Source organism: Sturnus vulgaris, unplaced genomic scaffold, assembly GCF_052056855.1.
Source record: "Sturnus vulgaris isolate bStuVul1 unplaced genomic scaffold, bStuVul1.hap1 Scaffold_195, whole genome shotgun sequence".
Lineage (NCBI taxonomy): Eukaryota > Metazoa > Chordata > Aves > Passeriformes > Sturnidae > Sturnus > Sturnus vulgaris.
Window position 1 is genome coordinate 5,314,939 of NW_028276170.1, and position 25,353 is coordinate 5,340,291.

Here is a 25,353-nt window from a genome sequence, read left to right on the forward strand (position 1 = left end):
AGTTCGTGAAACAAAGAAAGAAAGCCAGCAGAAAGGGGGAGGGAAACCACGAAAACCCCCACCGAAACAAGGAAATGAAGCAGGAAATAATTCACCAAGGCGAACCTGCTTTTACTGTAACAAGAAAGGTCCTATAAAGAAAAACTGTAAAGAACGGATACGGGATGAAAAAATGTTCCAAGAAGATGAATAGGGGTATCAGGGGCTGTATGTACTGGGGACCATACCATCTAAAGAGCCCTTGATAAATTTAAAGATTGGTCCCCAGGGAGAGGAGGTGGAATTTTTAGTAGATACAGGAGCCGAAAAATCCACAATTAAACACCTACCAAAAGGCTGTAAACCGAGTAGAGAAACAGCACTCGTGGTTGGAGCAAAAGGTGAACCATTTCGGGTCCCTATTGTTAAAAATGTGCAAATTGAGACCCGAAACAAAATTGAATTAAAAGATCTGCTGTTACTGCCAGAGACAGAAAATAATTTATTGGAGAGGGATTAAACAATAGCATTGGATTTGAAAATTGAAGTATCCCAAGGTCAGCTTAAAATTTTTGCTTTAACTCAAAAGGATGAGGAGGAAATATGTCCTGAGGTGTGGTACACCCCTGGAGAAATAGGGAAGTTAAAAATGAAACCTATCAAAGTGAAAATCACTGATCCCGATTTACCTATCCGAGTTCATCAATATCCAATATCACTGGAAGGGAGACGGGGCCTTAAGCCTCTCATAGAAAACCTTTTGCAACAGGGGGCTTTGGAACCATGTATGTCCCCACATAATACTCCTATTCTGCCTGTCAGAAAGACAGACGGGAATTACAGATTGGTACAGGATTTGAGGGCTATAAATCAGAGAACTGTTACCAAATTTCCCGTAGTAGCAAACCCTTACACTCTCTTAAAAGAGTTGTCCCCTGACTACACTTGGTATAGTGTAATAGATCTAAAAGATGCCTTCTGGGCATGCCCATTAGAGGAAAGTAGCAGAGATTGCTTTGCCTTTGAATGGGAAGATCCTGATAAGGACAGGAAACAACAACTGCGTTGGACAGTATTGCCTCAGGGCTTTACAGAATCCCCCAATCTCTTTGGACAAGCCCTAAAAGAATTAATGCAATCTTTTGAGCCACCAGACGGGGTGAAATTGTTACAATATGTAGATGATCTATTAATAGCAGGAAAGGACGAGAAATCTACAAGAAATTGGACTATAAAACTTTTAAACTTTTTGGGACAACAGGGATTGAAGGTATCCAAAGCCAAATTACAGTTCACAGAACCAGAAGTAAAATATTTGAGACATTGGCTAAGTAAAGGGAAAAAGAAATTGGATCCTAATAGAATCTCTGGAATATTAAGTCTGGGACCTCCAAAAACCAAAAAACAAGTGAGGAAAATTTTGGGATTGCTGGGATATTGTTGCCAATGGATAGAGGGGTTTAGTGAGAAAGTAAAATTTCTGTATGAAAAACTTACCACTAATCGCCTAAAATGGACAGAAGAGGATGATAAAAGTTTTGAAAAGGTCAAACATGCTTTAATTCAAGCCCCTGTACTCAGTCTCCCAGACTTGGAGAGACCATTTCAGTTATTTGTAAACACCTCTGATCAAACAGCATATGGGGTACTCACCCAGGAATGGGCAGGCAGTCGAAAGCCAGTGGGATTTTATTCTAAACTGCTCGACCCTGTCAGTCGGGGTTGGCCCACATGCCTCCAGGCCCCAGTGGCCACAGCACTTTTAATTGAAGAAGCCCGAAAAATTACCTTTGGGGCAGCCCTAGTGGTCCACACCCCTCATAACGTAAGGGGAATTCTGAGTCAAAAAGCTGAGAAATGGTTAACTGATGCCCGAATATTAAAATATGAAGCTATTCTAATCACTTCCCCAGATTTGGAGCTAAAAGCAACAACTGCTCAAAGTCCTGCACAATTCCTATATGGGGAACCAGGAGAAAATTTAGAACATGATTGTGTGGATGTTATAGAATTACAAACAAAAATTAGACCTGACTTGGGAGAAGTTGAATTTAAGGATGGAGTAAAATTGTTTATAGATGGATCTTCTCAAGTGGTGGAAGGAAAACGAAAATCGGGATATGCCATAGTAGGAGGAGAAGAATTGAAATTAATTGAATCCGGACCCTTAAACGCAGCATGGTCTGCTCAGGCTTGTGAACTATTTGCTCTTTATAGGGCATTGTCTTATTTAGAAGGTAAAAAAGGAACGATATATACGGATTCTAAGTATGCCTATGGCATAGTCCACACATTTGGTAAAATTTGGGAAGAAAGGGGGTTAATTAACACTCAAGGACGGGGGTTGATACATCAAGAATTAATTGTTAGAATACTAGAGGCTCTTAGGGGCCCCACTGAAATTGCTGTGGTCCATATAAGAGGGCACCAAAAAGGAACAAGCTACCATAGAAGGGGGAATAATCTGGCTGACAAAGAAGCAAAAAAGCAGCATTGGAGCAAAAACCGGTTTCTGTATTAAGTACTACAGTTAAAGATCTCAGCCCCAACCAGGAATTACAGAAGCTATTTACTCCTAAGGAAAAAGAAGCGATAAAAAAATTAAAGGCAGAACAGCATGAGAACAAATGGGTTTTACCAGATGGCAGGGAAATTTTACCTAAGACCCAGGCCAGACAAATTATTGAACAATTACACCAACAAACACATTGGGGAACCAGAGCACTAGCAGACCAATTTTTAAAATTTTTTGGATGCATCGGCATTTTTGATATTGCAAAGCAGAGCGTACAGGGTTGTTTAACTTGTCAGAAAATTAATAAAAAAGGTATGTGACAAGGTCCGTCAGGAGGATGGAAAACTGCTTACAGACCCTTTGAAAGAATACAAGTAGATTTTACAGAATTACCAAAAACAGGAAGGTGGAAATACTTACTAGTGATAGTAACTAATTAACCCACTGGGTAGAGGCATACCCTGCAGCTAGGGCCACATCACAAGTGGTAGTCAAAATATTGTTGGAACACATAATCCCAAGGTATGGCCTGGTTCGAGCCATAGACTCAGAGCAGGGGACGCACTTTACATCAAAGGTGCTGCAGTCACTGACCCCGGCACTGGGCATCAGCTGGGAGTATCACACACCTTGGCACCCTCAGAGTTCTGGCAGGGTTGAAAGAATGAATCAAACATTAAAACAACAGCTGTCAAAATTAATGATTGAGACTAAAATGCCATGGACAAAGTGCCTCCCACTAGCCCTGTCTAATATACGAATAATTCCAAATTGGAAAACAGGGATTTCACCATATGAAATGCTGTATGGTATGCCTGACCCTAAAGGAGTACGCCTTGATCCGACCTTAGTTCAGGACCCTTCTCTTCAGAATTACATAATAACAATCAGCAAAAACTTGGAAGAATTAAGAGAGAAGGGGATTTTAGCTCAAACTGTCCCTCTAGGATTTGCCATACATAAAATTAAGCCAGGACAACATGTGTTAATTAAAGTATGGAAAGAAGAAAATCTAGATCCAAAATGGGAAGGACCATAATTAGTTCTGTTAACAACTGAAACAGCTGTGAGGACAGCTGGAAAGGGATGGACACATGTGAGTAGAGTCAAGGGTCCTGTAACCCCTCCTACTGCAGGTTGGGCAGTGACATCTGAGCCTGGAGACCTCAAAAGGCGAATTCGGAAGACTTGATGTCAATATCGGATCAATTCGTCTCGAAGGTCTCCTAATCAGGACTGAAAGTCACCTGTCCCAAACCCGGCTGTAGCCTGTTCATCAAGAAAAGGTGTCCATATTGTACTGAGTTGTTGTGGTGTCATTCCTATGGTGGGTATCCCCCATTCACATTATGTGTCCAGTGTAGAAGAAATGAATGTAAGGAAACTATTAAAGTATTAATACCCTATCAGCACGTGGAGAAATCGAAATTGATGATCATAACTGGTGGGAGGAATAAGGAAAAAAAGAGAGCCAGAGCAGAGGTATTGGCAAAAGAGTGTCAGAAGGGTTGTGTATACCGAGCTGTTACTGCTGTACCTCGTACTGGAATGTTAAAGCTAAATTTGGGACAAAATTAAGAAACACTACCAAAAGAGAAAGACAAAGTGGGAGAGCCCAGGACATATTCCCTGCTGCTGAGAAGATGAAACAAACCTCGGCTACTGGCAGCAACCCCGTAGGCCTTGAGGGAGGCAGAGGGATGAAAATGGTCATGGGAGTCATCCCATTGCTAATGATGATAAAAGGAAATAATGCTGATGCTTGTTCCAAGTGTCACCAGACAATTGGGTACGGGGATGCACGGTATCCACCCTTGCCTTCCACACACACATCAATTCAGCCTGCTATAATAAACACAATTTAGAAACTTGCATTATTATGGGAAGAAGTTACTGGGTGGCCACCAATTCGGGAAAAGGAGGGTGGGCTCCATCAGCATACCAAAGTTGTCCAGTAGGAGAGACACAGCTCTGCTGCACAAAAGAAGGTATGTGGGGATATTCAGATCAGGGAGGAGTGCAAGATCACTACAAGGAGGAATTGATTAAAAAAAATTATAACTAAAATGTTCAAAGGAACAAGGACAAACCGTGGGGGACGTTTTAACTTGTATGAGAAAATAAAACAACAACTCAGTAAATGGGACTTACCCACTTGGGAAAGAATTTATTTGTAGAATTAATGAAAAAAATTACTACTGATCTTAACTCACTGTTGGATCTGTAGAGGAATGCAGATGACTGAACAATGGCCAAGGAGGAGGGGAGGGATTAGGGCCAGAACAGTTGTTACAGTGAAATCAAAGAGAAATATCGAGGGGGAGTGTGTGGGAAATTTAATAATTCTGAATACTGATTAGAAATTCATGATAATAGTGAAGCAATTACTAAAATTGCAGAAGAAATAAAACGAATAGCCCATGTACTGTACAAACCTGAAACAATATGATTAATGATAATTGGTGGAATAACCTGTTGGGGGGAGCTTGGTGGAAAAAATTAAGGTTTATGTTAACATGTGCATTATTAGAACTACTGTTCATCCCTTGTCTTGTTCCATGCTTCATTCGACTAATCCAGCCGGTGGTTCAAGGAATGCAAGTTGCTACAATACCAATAGACCCTGAGAAGGCAACAAAATTAATGGCAGTAGATGTATTAAATCTAGTACAAGAAGTACTGACAAAATTTGAAGCCAGAACACGAATCAATGGGATAAAAAAAGAGAAGTGGGGAAATTGTGACAATTGATAAAAGATTCGTGTTAATCACAAAAGCATTGGGGTTTCTATAAACCAGAATACTAAGATCTGAAATGAAGCATGGACACTAGATAAAGGAAATTATATGATAAAATCATTCTGTTTAAAATCACCCTGTTATGTTATATTATGATACATTATGTTATGTTTTCCAAATAAGTTGTATCGGCTACCAGCTTGCAAAATCAGACTTCCCAATAGCCCTTCCCTACCTTTGTCTAATCAATACTGCCTATCTCAAGGACCAGACTTCCAGAACTTCTCTGCTGGTTATCTACACGGACCGGATGGCTATCTGTGACTGATTATCACCCAAAGGCTTTGTGAATTTGTGTACAACGAGAACCCACAGTATAAGAAGGGGCTGCAAACCAAGGTTGGGTGGAGCGTGGAGTGGGCGGTGACCCCTCACGTTCCCCAGCGCTGCTTGCTCTTTCTATATCAAATAAAGCAATCTAAATTTTGCTGAATATCGAGACTTTTGTCTCTCATTTATAACAGGGTTCACCTTTTCCTCCTCCATGTGTAACGTCGTCAAGAGCACAGAGGTCCCAGGAGCTGCTTCCTCCTGAGCCAGTGGCACTCCTGGCCCTGGGCAGCGCAGGGCCCTGTGCCCCGTATATACCCCTGCAGGGCGGGGCTGTGCCATGTCACCAGGACAACAGAATGGCCAACAGCACCCAGGAACCCGATAGAACGGCCCTGTGTCACAAAGGGCCCAGCCCAGCACCCCTTCAGCAGCCCAAGCCCCTGGAAGTGGCATGGAGCAGCAGCCAGCCTGGAGGGCTTCTAGCCCCTTGTTCTGATCCACTGATGAAAATGATCAGAAATGGCTCTGCCTCAATTAGGGTGCAAATGAGAGCATGTGCCAAAGTCAATAGTATGGGTTTTATTGTAGAGTAAACAAGTGTCAGAGAGAACAAAAAAAAAGAGAAAAATAGAAATGGAATAGAGGTGGGGGAGAGAAAGAGAGTGACAGAGCCAGATTAAGTAGAAAACCTCACCACTCTGTGGATCCCAATGGAATTCTGCTCTCTGATGGAGAGCATCCACAGATGTCTTGGAGATGGATCCCAGTGGCATACTGTGGATGCTCTACATCTCCATTTTCTTGATGCTGAGAGTCCCCCAAAAACTCGGAGTTTAGGGGGTCGATACACACTAATACATGATAGATGTATATTATAGTTAAAACTTTCACAAAATATTTAAGTAGAGGCTTTGTATTGTGCATTATAATATTAATATTTGCAGAAATAAATGTAGTTGTGAAATAATAAATAATACTTTTATTTTTATAACTAACTGACGATATTTAGAATAACTCAAATATATTTATGAAATGGCTATGCTGATTCCAAGTACTTATAATAAACTTACAGTAGTGGAAATAGCTGAAAGCGTCTGCATGTTCCGACATCATTGAAAGAACCACGCAGATAACATTGAGAGAACAGATGTAAGGAGGACTCTGCTGCTGACTGTCAATAACTGTCACTGAAATTACCAAACAGGGGACCCTTGTGAGCAAGTGACACAGGACCCTCTAAACTGCACAGAAGGGGGGACAGGGGTCGAACCAAGCTAAAGAATTGCCAGATGTAAACGAATTCAAAGCAACGTTTGAATATGTATAATCCTTATAAATATGTATTTGACCAATGCAATGAAAAAGTTTTTATGGTTAACCAGTGTGCCTCTGGCTGTGGCTACGCACCCAGCACTGTTATTGTCCCTTTTATCTCTTATTAAACTTTTAAAAATTTTAAAGAGTGAGGCTGGTTCCTCACAAAACCCAAGGTGCTCACCACTTTCTTTCCCCCCCAAGCCAGGATCTGTCAATCCCAAACTTTGTTCAGATGTTGGAGGAGGAGGCTGCGAGGAAAAGGAAGATGCCCTGGGTAGGAGGCAGGTGAAAGGGCAGGTGCCCCTTTCCTCCTCTCCTCTGCTCCATCTCCCAGCCCAGCATCACCCCCGGCTGCAGGACAACCCCGCTGCCGACACCTCCTGCCAGGGACGGATTGGGGGGGATCTCCTTCCCCTTCCATCTGCAATGGAGGCAAATCCCATCCTCTCCTTGTCCACCTTCCTTCCTCTCCTCTTCCTGTCCTTCATCCATCCACGTTCCTTTCCCTTCTCCTTCCTCCCTTGCTCCTTCTTGTTCTTTCCTCTCCTGCCTTTTCCTTTTCCCTTCTCTCTGTCCCTTTCCCTCCATGTCATTCCTCGCCCAGACATTGAGCTGCAGACAGAGACCAGGGACAACAAATCCCTGGCACAGAACCTTGTGGAAGAGGCCGTTTTGAGTGGCTTCGTGGCAATGAAATGCAACGGGAAGGAAAAGTCCCAGAGATCCCACACAAGGAGGGGCTGCAAACTGAGCCCAGGGAGCTGTGAGGAGGAAAGACTCTCCCTGAGCCAGGAAGGCAATGGGAGATCCGGCCAGATCTTGGAACTGGTGGAGAAGCCTCAGGCCAGGGAGAAGCCCTGGGTGCTTGGAATGTGGGAAGGCTTCAGGTGGAGCTCAGCCTATTCCTGCTGCCTCCAAACACAGCAGTTCCAGATGCAGAGATCCCCCTGCAGACCCTGGAGATCCATGGGGATGTAGAGATCCCCCCACAGCCCCCGGAGGAGCCACGCAGGAGCGCGGGGATCCCTGAGAGGAGGCTGTGACCCCGCAGACAGAGGGGCCCCCGCTGGAGCAGCCTGTCCTTGAAGGACTGAGCCCGTGGCAGAGTGACCCACGCTGCAGCAGAGTGAAGGGGGCTGGTACCCATGGGATGGACTCAGGTTGGAGAAGTCCAGGAGAAGTCTCCTGTGGGAGAGACCCCAAGGTGCAGCAAGGGAACGACTCCTGTCCCTGAGCAGAGGGAGAATCCACTGGGGATGAACTGACCATGGCCCCATTGAAGCGTGGAAAAACACTCAATAACCCACAAAATGAGTTATAAGAGTAGATGTGTATTTATTCAGCGCTGAGGTGCATGGTGGATAGCTCTTCCAAAAACATGCACACCTTTGGCGACCTGGCCTCTCTTTTATTCTCTACAAACTAGGACTACACAACACACCTAATACATATGCATTGCCTATCCCAGCTTCACATTGAAATTAGTTTCACACCTCTTTTCGACTGAGCATTTGTAGCCGTGGAAAGGTGTTTTAACCCTTTAAGTGTGGTGTGTGATAATTGATAAAAGATTCGTGTTAATCACAAAAGCATTAGGGTTTGTACAAACCAGAATACTAAGCTCTGAAGTGAAGCATGGACACTAGATAAAGGAAATTATATGATAAAATAATTCTGTTTAAAATCACCTTGTTATGTTATATTATGTAGTATTATGTTACATTATAATATGTTACGTTATATTTTCTAAATAACTTGTATCAGCTACCAGCTTGCAAAATCGGACTTCCCAAAAAGCCCATCCGGCCTTTGTCTGATCAATACTGCCTATCTCAAGCACCAGACTTACAGAACTTCTCTGGTGGTTATCTACAAGGACCAGATGGCTATCTGTGACTGATTATCACCCAAAAGCCTTGTGTAAGGATGTTTATTCAACCACCACTGCTTATGACAACAAAAATCCAAAAAATTATTGATTACAACGAGAACCCACAGTATAAGAAGAGGCTGCAAACCAAGGTTGGGTGGAGCGTGGAGTGGGCGGTGACCCCTCACGTTCCCCAGCGCGCTGCTTGCTCTTTCTATATCAAATAAAGCAATCTAAATTTTGCTGAATATCGACACTTTTGTCTCTCATTTATAACAATTTGGTGCCGAAACCCGGGACGTCCTTGGAGCCCTGAGAGGCACTGCGATTTCGGGGAGGCGCCCCACTGCTGTGGCCCCGGTTCGTCAGTGATTCTCGGGACCCATCGACGTCCCGCACCATAGAGACTGAGCAAGGAAAATCTCCCCGGAAGACCGCGGCAAAATCACCTGGAATTCTCGTGCACGAAGAGCCAGACAGGAGCATCGGACTGTGAGTATCTGTGTGGTTTGGTGGGGATGACTGTGTGCTTGCCTGAATGAGACGTGGCCTTTGCTGCGAAGCGAGAGTGGAGTCCTTCTATCCGCGTTTCCAGCATCCCGCGAGGGACCTGGCCGGTGACCGGACGAAGCGAGTGAGCACAAAGGGAGAGACTGCTTTTCTTGTCCTAGCCCAGGTAGAGGCTGGGTCCTTCCCATCCTAGTCCAGGCAAAGGCAGGACCCAGGAAAAGCGGGGGGAAGGGAGAGGAAAATAAAAGCAGATTACAACACACTAGTCATGGAGGGAGAAGGGAAAAGCTGCTTTTCCCATCCCAGTCCAGGTAGAGGCAGGTTCCAGTCCATCCTGACCCAAGGAGAGGCAGGGGTTCGGGTGGAATACATGAGCCTGCATCAGGCCATTGATCGTACTATCCTAATGTCTTAAGTTTGTTGGTGACAGAACCCAGTATTTCTCGGCTGCTGTCAGCACTAACCATTGCAGTACAGGTGGTGTATTGAGATGGCCCCAGGTTTGCCATCTGCCCCCTGCACCTGACCTTGTCAGGGTCATTGTCATGCTGTCCATCCCTCCCAAAGAGCACCTCCAGCACTGCCACTTCTCTCAGCTCTTGGATCCCTTCCTCAAGGGTCTTCCAACACATTCTATGATGGTGCTCCTGCATTCTCTCTCTGTGGAGAAACTTCTCTCTCACACTCATTAAAAGCCATTCCCAGAGGGAGAGGGGCCATGCTGGGCGCCAAAAATCTGTCCTGGTTTTAAAAAGGACAGGTGTGTGCTGGAGAAGAGCAGGGCCTTCCCTGGAAATGGAGCTAATAAATCCCTCCCTCTGAATTAGTATAATTTTGGAATTATGGGGATTTCAAGCAAAAATACGGGGATAGGAATAACAGTTCTTTACTAGTATGTGTATATATATATATATAACAAGGCAAACAAAACAACAACAGCTAAGTAATTAACAACAAATAGAAGACGGGAACCCAGTAACAGTTCCTTTGGTTGTGGACACCTTTCCCCTCTGCTGCAGTTACCGTCCCAGTTTGGCAGTCAGTGCCAGCCGGCTCCCGGTGGGCAGGGGCAGATGCGGTGATCCCGTGTGGCTGCAGGAGTGCTGGGGTGATGGCGGCTGTGTCCTGGGTGGGAAGGGTGGAGGAGAGACTCTGCTCATGGATCCTTGGAGGCAGTGTCAGTCCCAGTGCTCCAATAGGTTGTGTGGAGGTGGCAGGCTGAAGTGGGAGAGCGTCCAAGCAGGAGGGTGCAGGGTCCCACAGCCGAGGAAAGGCAGCTCCCGGCGTTGGGATGGCAGGGCGAGGTTTTCCAGTGGCGATCCATCTCCGAGCCAAACGAGCGAGAGAGCGAGCAGCTGCACACACCTCTCCTTTACCTGCCCCTGATCTTGCGATGTTCTCCCTCTTCTCCCCCATCCCCCCTGCCCTACGAGGGAAACTCCAAAAAGGGTCAGGGAGTCTCCCCTATCACTAGCCATCTTAGCATGTCAATGGGAAAAAATTCCAGACAGCGAGGGAAAAAAAAGAAAATAAAAACAACCCCCAACAGAAACTTAACCCAAACTTTACTGAAACAAGCCCGCATTGGCTGCCTGTCACTGCGGTGTCGCTGTTCCCGTGTCCCTTTACCCAGTCAGCTCTCTGATCATGTGGTGTCCACGCATCTCCCCAGCCCATCACTGCCTCACACACGAGGTGACCACCAAGCCACTCTCCGGCCATCTGACCCGCAGCTGAGCCCTTCCCAGAGTGCCCGCACCCGCAGGGAGCGCAGGGCTGGATTTGGCCGCCAGAGAGTTGGTGACCCTCGTGAGATCCTCGGTGCATTTAGTTCCTACAGGAGTGTGGGCACCGCTGGGAAATGATCTGCATGCCTTGTTAATTGGATGTTCTTCCACCGCTAGCCTGGGGCAGGATCTCTCCCGGGCCTCCTCTCAACTCCCGGGCCTCTCCTCAGCCAATCAGAGAAGGCACCAAAATAATTGAGCCAATCAGAGCGCGCGGCGCTGATGACTCCTCAGGCAGTCCCAGAGCGCCCAGAGCTCCTCACCTGGACTCCACCCGCGCCCCGCCCCCAGCGCCCCCCGCCAGGAGAATTTGGGGAGGGGGATATCGCGTTTTATCTTCTTTTTTGTTGTTCCAGAGTCAGGATTAAATGCTCGAGAGACGGAATTTCGTGTTCGGACTCAGATATTTATTAATTCTTATCTATATTACAGTGAGTTCTACAGAACTTCTAGCTAACAGGTCAAAAATGGACACTCTGTCTCTCTACAAGGCCTTTTAAGGGCCAATCTTTCCAATTAAGAACAGACAGCTAAATTCTTTTTACTTTTAACCCAACAACCAATCACCTGTGACCTGCACTGTGGATTTTTCTATCCAATTACAAAAGTACCACCAAGACCCGTGAAGAAGGTGAAAAAGAAAGAAAACTCCACCCTAAAACCTCCATCTTGTTTTATATGTATTAATATAGTCTAAAACCACAAATTCTAAATTTTCCACCATGGGACATTACACACTTCTATTCAAACTACACACCAGTGATCCCAGTTCTATCACAATTCTGGAAAGCTTCTTCACAGCCTCAGGTCAAAAGCAGTGTTTTCCTGGAGGTCAATGCCTGTCAGCAGAGAAAGCCCAAACCCCTCAGTTTCCAGGGTTCCAACAGGGGGAGGTGTCAGACACTGCCCGGCGCTGGCCATGGGGCGTGTGGCGGGGGCCCGGAGCTCTTGGCTACTGTGGGCTGCTGGGGGGCTGCTGGGAGGACACCCCCGGACCTGTGTCCTGCACACACAGCGCTGTTCCAGGAGATGGTTTAGTCCGAGTGTCACTTCATTCACGGCACCGACCGGCTGAGGTTCGTGGAGAGGAACATCTCCAACCGGGAGCAGTTCCTGAACTTGGGCAGCGATGTGGGGCTGCACGTGGGGACACCTCCTTTGGGGACAAGGCTGCCAGGCACTGGAACAGCGACCCGCAATGGATGGAGTACAGACGGGCTGCGGTGGACAGGCACTGCCGGCACAACTACGAGTTGTCCAGCCCGTTCCTCGTGGAGCGCAGAGGTGAGCGTGGGGCAGAGCGTGTCCCCTCGGGCCCTGCCCTGGGAATGACCCTGGAGCCCCTCAAAACCTCCCTGGGAATCACTCGAGACACGTCAGCCCTTCTTGTGCCCACCCCGGGGCCTCCTGCCCCCCCACCCCAAGTAACTCCGGTGGCTCTCCCAGTCCATCCCAGTCTCTTCCAGTGTCCTCACGGTCCCTCCCAGTGTCACCAGAGTCCCTCCCAATTCCTCTCAGTCCACAGCCATTCCATTCGCATTCCACTCCCAGACCTCCACCCTCTCTCCCAGTGCACTCCCAATCCCTCCCAGTCTGTTCCAAGTCCTTTTCAGTCCAATCCCGAACCTCCACTCTTTCTCCCGTTCCCCAATCCACTCCACTCTCTCCCAGTGTTCCCCCACTTTCTCCACTTTCATCCCCAGTCCCTCTCACTTCCACAACAGCCCTCTTCCATTTCTCCTAGTCCCCACCCCAGCTGATCCCAGTGTGTCCCCGCTCTCTCCCAGCGCTCCCCAGTGCCCATCTCACTGTGGCCCTCGAGCTCCCAGCCCAGCCCCAGATGCCTGCTCTGCTCCGTGATGGATTTCTGCCTTGCCGAGATCCAGCTGAGATGGTTCCAGGGCCAGCAGGAGCTCTCGGGGCATGTGGTGGCCACCAATCTGGTCCCTAATGGGGACTGGATTTCTACCAGCTCCTGGTGCTGCTGGAAACCCCCCCGGCACGGGGTCAGCTCCAGCTCCAGGTGGAGCACATCAGCCTGGAGCACGGCCCGGACCCCACAGTGTGAGGGGCGTGGGGGAGGCACTGGGGGAGCTGGGAGAGGGATTGACGTGTGCTGGGAGTAACTGGGAGGGAGTTTGAGATAGCCTGGATTAAAACAGGAGAATGGATCGGCGGTCTAGGACGGCTGAGAAGGAGTTTGAAGGATGCTGGGGAGGGTGGGATGCGGTTCTAGGGGTCCTGGAGAGCACTGGGAGGGTGTCTGGGGGTGCTGGGTATAACTGGGAAGGATTTGAGTGAGCGTGGAGGAGCTGGAAAAAGATCAGGGATTGGAAAGCAGGGTTTGGAATGAGGTTGGTTGTGTTGGAAAGAGACTGGGAGGATCTTGGTGAGTTCTAGTGTGGCTGGGAAGGGATTGGGAGATGGTGTGGGGGTCCTGGGGCAGTGGGGGGCAAATGAGAGGGAGTTATGGCATTTTGAAAGGGACAGGAGGGGTTTGGTGGGTCCCAAGGAAGCCAGGAAGAGATTAGAAGAATTAGAAGAAGTTTTAGGGAGCCCCAGGTGGGCTAGGGGAGATTTGGAGGATTCTTGGAGAGGCTTGAAATGTCCGTGAGAGGTTTTGGGTGGCCCTGACCCCTGTGATGCCCCAGAGATGATGCCAGACGCCGCTCACAGCAATGTGCTGACGGAGATTGGTGGCTCCGTGTTGGGCTTCGTCTTCCTGGCGCTGGGGCTCGGCTTCTACCTGTGCAAGAAGGTGAGGGGGGGACCCCGGGTTCATATTCCCCCGCCCCCAGAGTAGGTGTGCTCCTCCTGGGGACCTCCAGCCGGGTGTCACCCCCTTTTCTCTGCCCACAGAGCTCCTGAGCCGGCAGCGGCCGCAGCCCCTCCCCATGAACTCACGGAAGGCCAGGACCCCCTGCTCCATCCACACACTGATTTTGGGAGGGTAGTGGGTCTCCCCCAGCCCTGCTGGAACTCTGCCTAAGCCCAGCTGCTCCCAGTGTTCCCAGTAAAGCTTCCCAGTTACACCCAGTTCATTTAGTGGGGGGTACTAGGAAAGGACTTGGGGGGACCCCGCGGGGGGATCGTGGCTGGGCGGGGAGGGCGGGTCCAGGTGGGGAACACTGGGTGCTGCGGGTCTGCCCGGCAACTGGTGAGTCATCACAGCTGCTCTCTCTGATTGGCTGAATCTTCTTCATCGCATTCTCTGATTGGCTGAGGAGAGGCCCGGGAGATGAGAGAAGGAACAGGAGAGATCCCGCCCCGAGCACCGGCACGGGAACAACAGAGCCAGCCTGGGCACAGCGAGGGAATTTATTACCAACCAAATCACAGCGGGACAAGGAGAAGGGAGAGAAATCTCTCCAACACCTTCCTTCCACCCAACAGGGATCACCAGGACCACGGATCACCAGGGCTCTGCCCAACGGGGGTCACTGGGGATCATCCAACACCGATCCTCCCATGGGAGATGGAGCTGGAGCAGAACACGAAGCTCTTCCCACCCTCGGGGCACTCGCAAGGCTTCACTTAGTGGTGACTCCGTTGGTGTCTGGTAAAGGTTGATCTGTCAGAAAAGCCCTTCCCACACTCAGGACACTCGTGGGGCCTCTCCCCAGTGTGGATGCGCCGGTGGACAGTGAGGGTGGAGTTGCGGTTGAATCCCTTCCCGCAGTCGGGGCAGCGGAAGGGCCTCTCCTCTGTGTGAATCCGCTCATGTCTGAGGCGATCGGAGCTGGTGTGAAACCTCTTCCCACACTGGGGACACTCGTAGGGCCTCTCCCCAGTGTGGATGCGCTGGTGGTATTTCAGGGCAGAGATCCACCCAAAGCTCTTCCCACATTCCAAGCAGGTGTAGGGCCTTTCCCCAGTATGGATCACCTGGTGATGCATCAGATAAGAAATAGTCCTGAAGCTCTTCCTGCATTCCCCACACTCGTAGGGCTTTTCCCCAGTGTGGATCATCTGGTGTCGGATTAGCTCGGAGCTCCACTTGAAACCCTTCCCACATTCCAAGCACTTGTGGGGCTTCTCCCCTCCAGGAGGCTTCTCCACCAGCTCTGAGCTCTGCCTGGATCTCCGGCCGCCTTCCCGGCTCAGGGAGGGTCTTTCCTCCTCGCAGCTCTCTGGGATGGGTTTGCAGCCCCTCCTCGTGAGAGATCTCCAGGGCTTTTCCTCCTCCTCCATCTGCCAACGCCTTGGGAATGAAAAATCCTGGTTTGGGGAAAAAACAAGAGGGGAGTGCCTTGAGCTGGCGGTTCCCCTTTGCCCAAGTTCATCCCAGAAAATTACTGGCCATATTGTGTCTCTAAGAACCTCTGAAACACCAAGATTCAGCCCCAAAATCCTCCAAACCTCAAGATACACATCAAAAACGCCCCACAAAGCAAGATTCAGCCAAAATCCCCTTGAAATACAAAGATTCAGTCCTCGCAAAAGAAATAAAGCACCAACTTTTACCCCAATAAAGCTTTCAAACACCAAGATTGACCCTTCAGAAAATCATAGATCCCCCTCTCTGGTCACCTGCTGCATTTGGAGGGCGGCAATGAACTTGGGGCTGCAGGGGTGAGGCTGTCGATAGAGGGAGGGATGGAAACTTGTCTTGCTTCTCTTTTCTGCTCCTCCTTCTCCTGTGTCCCTGCTTTTCCTCACATTTCTCTTCCTCCTACTATTCCTCCTTCTCATGCACAATCCCACCTGCTCCTCCCATATGCATTATTTGACCATTTTGTTCTTCAACCCTGCTTCTCCTTCCCTTCTCCTGCTGCCCCCAGGCCCAGCACCCACTGCCGGCTCCCTCTTCCCCCCAAACCCACAGCATCCCAGCGCAGGGGCAGCGATGGAGCTGGGGCAGCTCGGGCTGGGGCAGCGCTGGGCTCTCGGCCGCTCCCGCCCGCACTCGCTCCCCACTGCAGCCGCTGCCGCCACCACAGCGCGGGGGGGCCCGGCCTTGGCGCTCCCCCCCTCCCACCTCCCCAAATTCCCCTGCCGGGGGGCGCTGGGGCCAGGAGACAGACGAGTGACAGATCAGGGGGGCTGGGAAGAGTCGGCAGCCAGAGAGCACTGAAAATCTCAGCAGGGACTACAGTGGCATCTTCGGGGACTAAACATGGCAGGGCACCCGTGGAGGGTAGAAAGGGAAAGCCAGGAAGGGCTCCTGGCCAAAGGGATGATGATCCCAAAATATCTCTGAAGTGTCCCTTGGCAGCATGTGGAGGGAGTTTGCACATTCTCCCAGAGGTAATCACGGACATGGACACCTAGGGGGGCAATAAGGGAAGTCGCAATGGATTTAGACAATAGAGGATGGATGCTGTTTGTGTGATGAGAAGGGCTTGGGTGAAGGGGAGTGTGCAGGAATATGGTTCAGGCAAGACGAAGCAGCAGGAATCTATGTGGGAAGAAAACGGATAATGGAAAAGAGGAGGAAGAGAAAAATACTGAGGATGGGGATGTTTTTCAGCAGGCTCTCATCCTCAGAAGTTGCCAGCTGCTGCAGATCCTTTGTATCCCCGGTTGCCAGGACAGGCACACAAGGAGGTCAGGATTGCAGGGGGTTTCTCTGTGCTGGGCAGCGGCAGGAGCGGGCGCAGAGGGGCGGCACCGGGAGCACGGGCTGGGGGCCTGTGGGGAGCTGCGGGGCCGGGCCGGGGCTGTGGGGCAGCCGGGGCTCAGCGCCGGGCGCTGCCTGAGCCCAGCACCCCCCGGCAATTGCAGGCCCGGCAGTGGCCCCCGGCCTCCAGGAGGCTGCGGGACGCCCCGGCCGCTGCCCGGCCCCGTGGAGCTGCCGGCCCTGCCCGCCGGGGGGGGCGCGTTTGGACACTGCGGCAGGACAGGCACCGGCTCTGGGATACGGGCTGGCCACGGCAGCCACAGCACAAGGAGCAGCAGCACGAAGGAACAGCTGGGAAATGGGGATTGGACGTGCAAGCATCCAGATCAGCTTTTAAGCATTTTCCTTGGGTCACTGCAGAAAGGAATGATTTAGCAGAAAGCTCAGCAGCTGTCAGAGGATGAGCACCCCCAGGCACTGAGGGGGCTGCAGGAGGGGCAGAAGAAGCCCCTGGAGCACTTGGTCACAAAGGCACAGCAGGGGAATGCAAGAAGGGAATAGGAAAAGGCCAAGGGGAAGGCAAAGGCCATGGCAGAGTTTCTACAGCCCCTGAGGGATGAACCCCAGGGCCCAAGGGGGCTCCAGCACCCAGGGGAGGGTTTGAAATGCAAGAATTTTCATTTGCACCTAATTGTGATTGTAATGTACTGAGAACGGATTTGATGGCTAAAATTCGAATGCAAATTAACATTGTAAAAGGTGGTACAGAGTCAAGTTCTGTTTTGCCTTTGTGTCAAATGTCTGGCAAGGCCTAAGCTGAAGTGAACTCAGATGTTTGGGCAGCTCCAGAAAAATAGGGAAAATTAGATATGGAGCCTCTCCAAAGCTCTTTGAAGCAACCAGGACAAGCAGTGTCTATAAGCAATACCCTATTCCAAGGGAGGGAAGGAAAGGCTTACAGCCTCTTATTGAGTCCCTGCTAAAGGCAGGGCTTTTGAAGCCAGGGATCTCTCCCTATAATGCTCCTATCCTGCCAGTCAAAAAATCAGATGGAATCGAAAGAATGGTGCAGGACATAAGAATAATAAATGAGATTATTAAACCTAGGCACTCCACAGTCTCAGATCCTTACACCATCTTGAACCAGGTTCCCTCCTCACACTGACACCATTCAGTCCTTGATGGCAAAGATGCTTTCTGGGGATGCCCACTCACACAGGATGGTAAACTGGAATTTGCATTTGAGGGGGAACGAGAGGTAGAAGGGAAAATGGGAAAGACATGGACGGTCCTTCTGCAGAGATGCACGGAAGCACCAGCCTTATTGGGGCAAGCCTTGCAGAAAATATCACAAGAATTTACCCCACCCCCAGGGATTGGGTTAATGCAGGATGTGGATGTCTTGCTGCAATCAGGAGGACAAGAAGTGGTAGAAGAAGCCTCTGTGAAATGGCTGAATGTTCAGGCTAAAAAGCATCTTTAAATATTTGAAAAAAAAAAAGCACAAATGGTGGAGGAAAAGGTTAAATATTTTGACTGAAGGTTTGTGGTGTATTGACCCAGAGAAAGACTAGGGAATCTCAGAAGTAACGTTAGCCAGAACTAAAATGGGACTGGGAGAATTCTGAGAATTAATAGATAATTGCAGGACCTGCAATTGGATCCTCAATCCTGGATTGAAGATTCTCTGTTCTATCTAGAAGATTGTATGACTTTTTAACCCCAGATAGCCTCAATGCTGTGGTATGGACATGAGAAACTGCAAAATTTCAGAAAATGAAATAAAACCAAAATGACTGGTGCCACAGCCATGGCTCCTCCAGAAACAGAAAAGAAATTTGAATTGGATGTGGATGTTAAACAGAGCCATGCCAAAGGAATTCTCATTCTAAACTGTTTAACCCAGTGGCCAGAGTGGCCTCATTGTCTGCAGAATTGTGCAGCAGCAGCTTTAATGAGACCTGAGACCCAAAAACTGATGGCAGGAGATCTCCTGTTGTTCAAGTCTGGCACCAAGTGAAAGCTTTGATAACCAAAGGAGCCTCTACATGGATGAGCAGTGCTCGGTGATTACAGAATGAAACTTGTTCAGTGGCACAGGAGGATTTAGAATTGAGGACAGGGCAAGGGTTTAACCCAGGCTCCTGTTTGAACAGCCTGCACAGGGGGCTGGGAACAAACCCATGACTGCATTCAAGTGACAGAGCTCCAGAGCCAGGCTGGGAGAGATTTAGGAGAAATTCCCTGGCCTGAGGGACAAAATGTGTTTATGGATGGCTCTTCAAAGGCAGGAGAAGGGAAAAGAGCTCCAAGACACGCTCTGATGAAGGAAAGGGAATTAGACCAAGCTCAGGTTACCCCTGCGTGGTCAGCTCAACCGGCAGAGCTGGGTGTGCTTGGAAGAGCCTGGCACTGAAATGCCCTGAGCAGGAAGGCTCAAATATCTTCTGGTGACAGCATGGGAGCTAACAGGGTGGCAAAAGCAATTCTGACTTCTTCAGCAATCTCTGTATCGCTTATGAAGGTATTTCTTAAAGAAATAATTCCAAAAGAACAGATTGCAGAAGCTACAGACTGAGATTGAGAACTCATTTTACAGCAAAGACCCTTCAGGGGGTTATGGCTGCTTTAGGAAAACAATGGGACCTCCACAAGCCCTGGCACTCCCAGAGCTCAGGTCAGGTAGAAAGAACAAAAGGGAAATAAAGAAACTCCTTTGGAAGCTGGTGATAGAAACCAAGATGCCATGGTAGCAGCTTTTGCCATTGACTTGGGCAAGAATAAGAGGCAGACCTAGGGCAGATATGGAATTATATCCCTCGGAATTGATCTTTGCAATTCCTTACCCTGGGAATTCTCCACCTAGTGCGGGCTGGAGATAAGGGATGTATATTTCAAGCAGTCTGTGGCCAGAATCCTGTCTCTTGTGAAATTTCTGCCACAGGAAGCTGGGCTGGCACAGAGCCTGCCTTGGCACTTTGCTGTTCACAGCATCCACCCAGGACTCTGCCTCTCAATTACACTCACACACTGGGCTGCCTGCGATTCCATTGCTAGAAAGTATACCAAATCTAAATTTTTTTAATATTCCATTTTACTAGTCAGGCTCGGTTCGCCTTTCTCTCGGGAAATAAATTTTAAAAGTTTTTTTCTAAGGAATGTTAGACCACTCAACAGAGATGAGTTTAACATCTCAACAGACTGGGAATAGCCCAAAACATATCCACAAAGAGAACGACATTCAACAAAACATCAACGAAACACCAGCAAATATCCAGGAACACCCACCCCAGACACTGCCCCGGCATAGATGGAGACACCTGGTCTGGAAAAGACTGAGAAAGAAATCCAGGAGTGGGACCTCATTAACACCATAGGAGGAGAAATCCAGGTCCAATAGGAAACCAAATACTAAGAACTACACAACCTGGAAGCAATAAACACTAAACCAATGGATTTCAGTGAGTTCAGAATGTATAATTTCAGGAAAAATCTAGTAAAATTCACATCTCATGGAATGATTTTCTCTGCACACTCAGGCTATGTGAGGATGAAATTATTTCTGTTGCACACCCGGGCCAGGATCAAGTAATGCCTTGACTCTCTAGCATTAAGATATTGTTGGAGAGGTTTTGTTTTTTCTGCACTTTCAGTGACAAGATTACACCATTAGAAAATTTTTTCATAATAATCCTACTTTTATATTCTGAGTTGGGTTTGGACCAGGGGTGTGAGAATCAATTTTTACTCCTAGGAGAAGAAGTAGAAAAATCTAGATTGCATTGGATTTTCTTTGTGTATATTTGTGGGTGGCTCTTAATGATGGCAGAATTTCGGAATGGGTTTTTTGATACTCACCTTTATGTTGCATTTTGCAAAACTAGAAGAGTATTAATGGTGAGGCTTCAACACATAAACAGTTAGAACAAAATTGTTAAAAAAAGAGAAAAGAAAAAAAAAACAGATTGTGGGGGTGCACTTGTGGATCACCTAAGGGCTGCTCCGGAATAGAAGCATTGGATCCAGGCACAGCCACAACAGGAGCTTTAGAAATGCAAATTAACACTGCTAGGGCAATGTGTGCACAATGAATCAGGATGATCTTCATGCCTGGGGGAGGAATTTCGGTGATTGCCTCCGTCTCTCACCCCAAGCTCTGCCTGCTTGCACAGATGGAATTTGCACAACTAAAGGCAGAGCCCATAGTGAGGATATCTGACTGCAACAGAAATTGGTTAAGCTGCAAAGGGAAACAGCAAACGGAGAATGTTGAGAAAGCTTTACTAAAAAAAGTGGGGGGGAATCATCCCTCTCCCTGCTCCAACCTGTGCTGTCACTGTCCAGGTTATATAGGGTGTATTGGGGCACTGGGGTGTTTTTGGTGCCACAAGTTCAGGGAAATGAGATGGAAATCCAAGTATGTGGTGATTTAATTAGAGAAAAGTGGTCAATTGATGCAGCCCTGGATGGAGGGAGCACCCAAAAACGGAAAAAAGATGAACAGACACCAGAGCCAATCCTACAACACCATGGACCAGCCCCTGGGAACCCTAACGAATTCATATCAGGACACAGAAAATCCATCCATAATTTAAGTGGCAGAATTAGGATAAAAAGTGTCCTCAAAATAATAACCAACCAGACAGCTCCAAATCCTGACCTTCCTGACGACCAATCCACTGAAATAAGGAAGGAGACATTTCACCATGGGATAGGATCAGATTATCTATTAACAGAAGGATGAGGAGTTTACGGAAAATTACATGACTCAAACTGCTGTTCACAAATAGATGATAACTGAAAAGTGGTGAAACAGATAACAAAGGAAATAAGACAGTAGCTCGTATTCCGGAGAAAGGATGGGAATGGGACACGTTTTCGTGGTTTCCTGGCAGACCACGGCTTAAATGAATGCTGCTGCTCCTCTGATGTGCTGCAGCAACTCTCAGCTTTTTACCATGCACGACACCTTGCGCCAAAGAGGACACAGGAAAAGAAATTGAGTCAATGGAAATTAAAAGTTAGTAAAGGCAATTCTTGAGAATATGAGAAAAGGAAGGATTGAAAGCAGTAAGATTAATACCGTAGTAGGGGTGCATATTAAGAGGGACATGCAGTAGGCGGATCGGGAACTCTGAACCTTCCAAAAACGTCAGCCAGAGGGGAAAGGGACAGGGAGATGCAGCCGGGAAAATAAGGATAAAAAGGAGGCTGCGTTTTAGAGACCGCATGGCAAATGCCGCATGGCCTCTCTCTTTGTTCATCAATAAAGTCACTTTTACAGGACTCCTCTGTCTCCTTTGGGCACACAAACCTCTGGCCACGGGAATTTTCCCGCACAGCCCCGGGCACAGGGCAGACACCTCTGTGCCACCCACAGCAACCGGGACGAGCCAGCGCTGCTCCGGCACCGGCTCCTGCCGAGGCCCCAGCGGGAAGGAGACCGCGGGCAGCCGCTCCCCCAGCGCCCTCAGCCCAGCGCCAACACGGGCCGGCACCGGCACAACCAACCCGCCAGAGCCCCCTGCCGCCCCCTCGGCCCGCAGCGAGCCCCGAGCCCCCGCACAACCGAGCGCGGCTCCCACCTGCGCTGGGGCCGCCTCCGAGCTCCGCCGCCGCCTGTGGCTGAGGAATTCGATGGGATGTGTTGCCTTAACCTTTCTGACCACTCCCAGCCCATCTATGCCAGCATTCAAGCCCTGAAAGAAGGTGGGAATAAACTTCGGGTAGATCATGGGTACGACTGGCTGAACTGGCTCTTAGGGCACTGGGGACTCACTGGCTGGGTCAGGAATTTAGTTAAAATAGGTTTGTATGTATTAGGCATCATATTATGCATTGTAGTAGTTATTCCTTGTATTTTACAGTGTGTTAAGAATTTAATCGACAAATCGCTTAAGAGTGTATTTTTAGTTAAAGGAAACGGGGGAGGTGTGGATATGGGTAATGCAAATGAGACTGATAGTACTGCAGATTTAATCAGCAAATGCAGCCTGACAACGAGGATGCCTGGCAAGAGCAAACAGAGACCTGACTGCAAGAGAACTGGATCAAGTCTGGGTTATGGGAAATAAGATTTTACTAAGTCCACATGTAAAGTTTGTCTATGTGAGAGTTTGTCTATGTAAGGTTTGTCTATGTGATTGCAGTAAAATATTACCAGCCTTCCTGTAAATGGTATATAAGCACATAGTAGTGCTCAGTAAAAATTGGATTTTGATCACCATTCAGTGTCCCCGTCTCTCTCTCATCGTCGATAGTTCAAGTACTCCCAGTGGGTTCCTGGAAAGAGAATGGTGGCACATCTACTGCCTGCTACCCCCCTCTAGGCAATATTCAACTATTTCGTTCACAGACTCATCTTCCAGCACTCTTAGTGGGCTCAGCAGAGCCACTTCCCACTGGTGGGGGCAAAGAGCACCCTCTGTGCCTTTGTGGTGGGAGCAGACAGTGTTGTCTCAAAGGAAAGATCAAAGAGAGACCAAGCTGGACCTCTGCCTCCTGTCCCTCACCCCACAAGGGCAGGAGGGCACAAAACTGAACACCTTTTTTTATTTTTTTCTGTCCTGTCTTTCCCAGCAGCTTGACTAGCTCGAAGGAGAGGATTAGAAGGATTTCTTGAGGATCACTGCCAGGGCACAGCACACATGGCATCCCTCACCCCTTACATCATCATGGCATGGAGGGGTAGGAACCAACCACAGCCCTACCCCACTGCTCCAGAAGCCAAAACCCCCATGCAAGCATTTAGTTATGGCCTTCTTAGAGAACCACATTCCCACCCAAATCTTCCCCTCTGCAGCAGCTCATTCCCACAGGAACTGGCAGAGCAGATGGGGTTTGGACATTGGCTGGCTTCCATTGCACTCCTTGCCCTGGAGCTGGCACGGCAGGAGAAGGGCTCTGGTGAACCTTCTCCTCCTCCCATGTAGGCTCTAACCCAGCTGCCACAACTTCAAGTTCTCAGAGCACTTCTGGGCTCTGAGCAGCGGCCACGGGAGGAGGAGATGCAACTCCAAAGGCAGCAGTTCCCAGGCCCAGCTCCTGCCATCCCAGTGGGGCTGTTCGGTGGTTCAGGAGAGGAAGGGAAGGGCAAGTGCAGGTGGCAGTAGCTCATTTCAGACTGAAAGAGAGAAAGGTAATTTATTCACTTTGAAATCACTGCATTCAAGCTCTGATCCTAAACTGAAAGAGAAGTAGCACCTGCTCGTGTTAAATTTGGGTGAAGAACAACTGCTACATTTGATATGGTAAGCAGTTCAATTATCTGAGGGAAAATGTACAGCAAAAATTAGCATTCACAGAGAGACAGGAAACAGCAAGAGTTGGCAAAAGGGAGGAGGAAAAGAAAGCACACCCCAAGCCAGTGTTTCACCCAAATCCAGGATTTTCTATTTGTAAGGAGTGGGGTCCCTCCAGGTTCTTCCCCAGTCCCGCCCCCCAATAAATGGGACCGGGGTGAACTGGGAAGCTTTATTGGGAACACTGGAGCAGCTGTGCTTGGGCAGAATGACAGCGGGGCTGGGTGTGGGACACACGACTCCTCTAAAATCAGTGCGGGGATGTGTTGGAGTCACTAAGTCAAGAGTTTCTCTGAATCCTTCAGAGAGCGATCATAGTGCAGGGATTGAATTAAAGTCTTGTGATGGATTGAAATATGTTAAGCCTCTCACACATAAAGCAGAGGTGAAGGTTTAGGTTGTAGCACGAGGGAGCAATAAGTAAGTAAATGGAATAAGTTTTAAGTGCTTTTAGTGAGTAAAAGGTCTTAGACGCCAGAGAAGTAGTACATGTTGTAGTGAAGGTTGAAAGACATGCTAGTGTTTCCTTCGAGGCTCCAAGAACCTCGCTTCAGACATAATAGAGTTAGAGTTAAGAATATTGCTTACATTTTTCAGTTAGAACAAGATAGGCCATGTACATAGTTTATATGTAGCACCTCACCACTCTGTGGATCCCAATGGAATTCTGCTCTCTGATGGAGAGCATCCACAGACCCCTTGGAGATGGATCCCAGTAGCGTCCTGTGGATGCTCTACATCTCTGTCTTCTTGGTGCTCAGGGTCCCCCACAAACACGGAGTTCAGGGGGTCCATACACACTGGGGGCAGGTGGGAAGGCCCAGGTTCCTCCCCTGGCAGGGACAAGTCTGACACAGGCTCTGGCAGCAGCCTCTGGCTCTGCTGCATCCCTTTGCATCAGGAGCAGTGCTCTGCTGCAAGGCCTCAGCAGTGAGTCTGAATTAGCACGAATCACATTTATCACAAGCCGCATCCGGGAAACCCCAAATCCTTGAGAATTCTCACTTGGGACCACCCAAACCCTCCCCAGAACTCCCCTCCCCCACCCCTAACCCCCCCTTTCCTGTCCCCAGCTGTCCCCCCCTGCCCTGCCCCCCGAGCTGGGCCAGGCAGATACCATGTGGCACCGAGCCCTGGTGGCCCTGGTGGCCCTGGTGGCCCTGGTGGCCCTGGCCGAGGCCTTGAGGACACCAAGCACCGTCCCTGCAGCACTGGCTGAAGGCAAGGTCACGCTGTATCAGGCCCAAGTGGCCCTGGAAGAGCTGAAGGAGGCCAGAAAGGCCGAGGTGGCCCCGGCAGTGGCCCAGGGGACCCTGGGGGACGAGGACGAGCAGGAGCTGCGGCACCAAGGGGTCCTGGCTGAGGCAGCAGTGATGATGATGTTGGAGCGGGAGGAGGAAGGGGCACAGCAGTGCCAGAGCTGGCTATGGGCTGGGCACAGG

At 49.1% G+C, this 25,353-nt stretch overlaps 1 protein-coding gene across 1 annotated transcript in view; it reads right to left on the minus strand.

Moving 5' to 3' along the window:
- The window catches only part of LOC148218027 (uncharacterized), a 775,474-nt gene that overhangs the window by 155,574 nt on the left and 594,547 nt on the right, over positions 1-25,353 (minus strand). Inside the window, 1 exon segment of the mRNA XM_088158035.1 lies at positions 14,664-15,046. Within this exon segment, the coding sequence (XP_088014161.1) occupies positions 14,664-15,046 (383 nt within the window).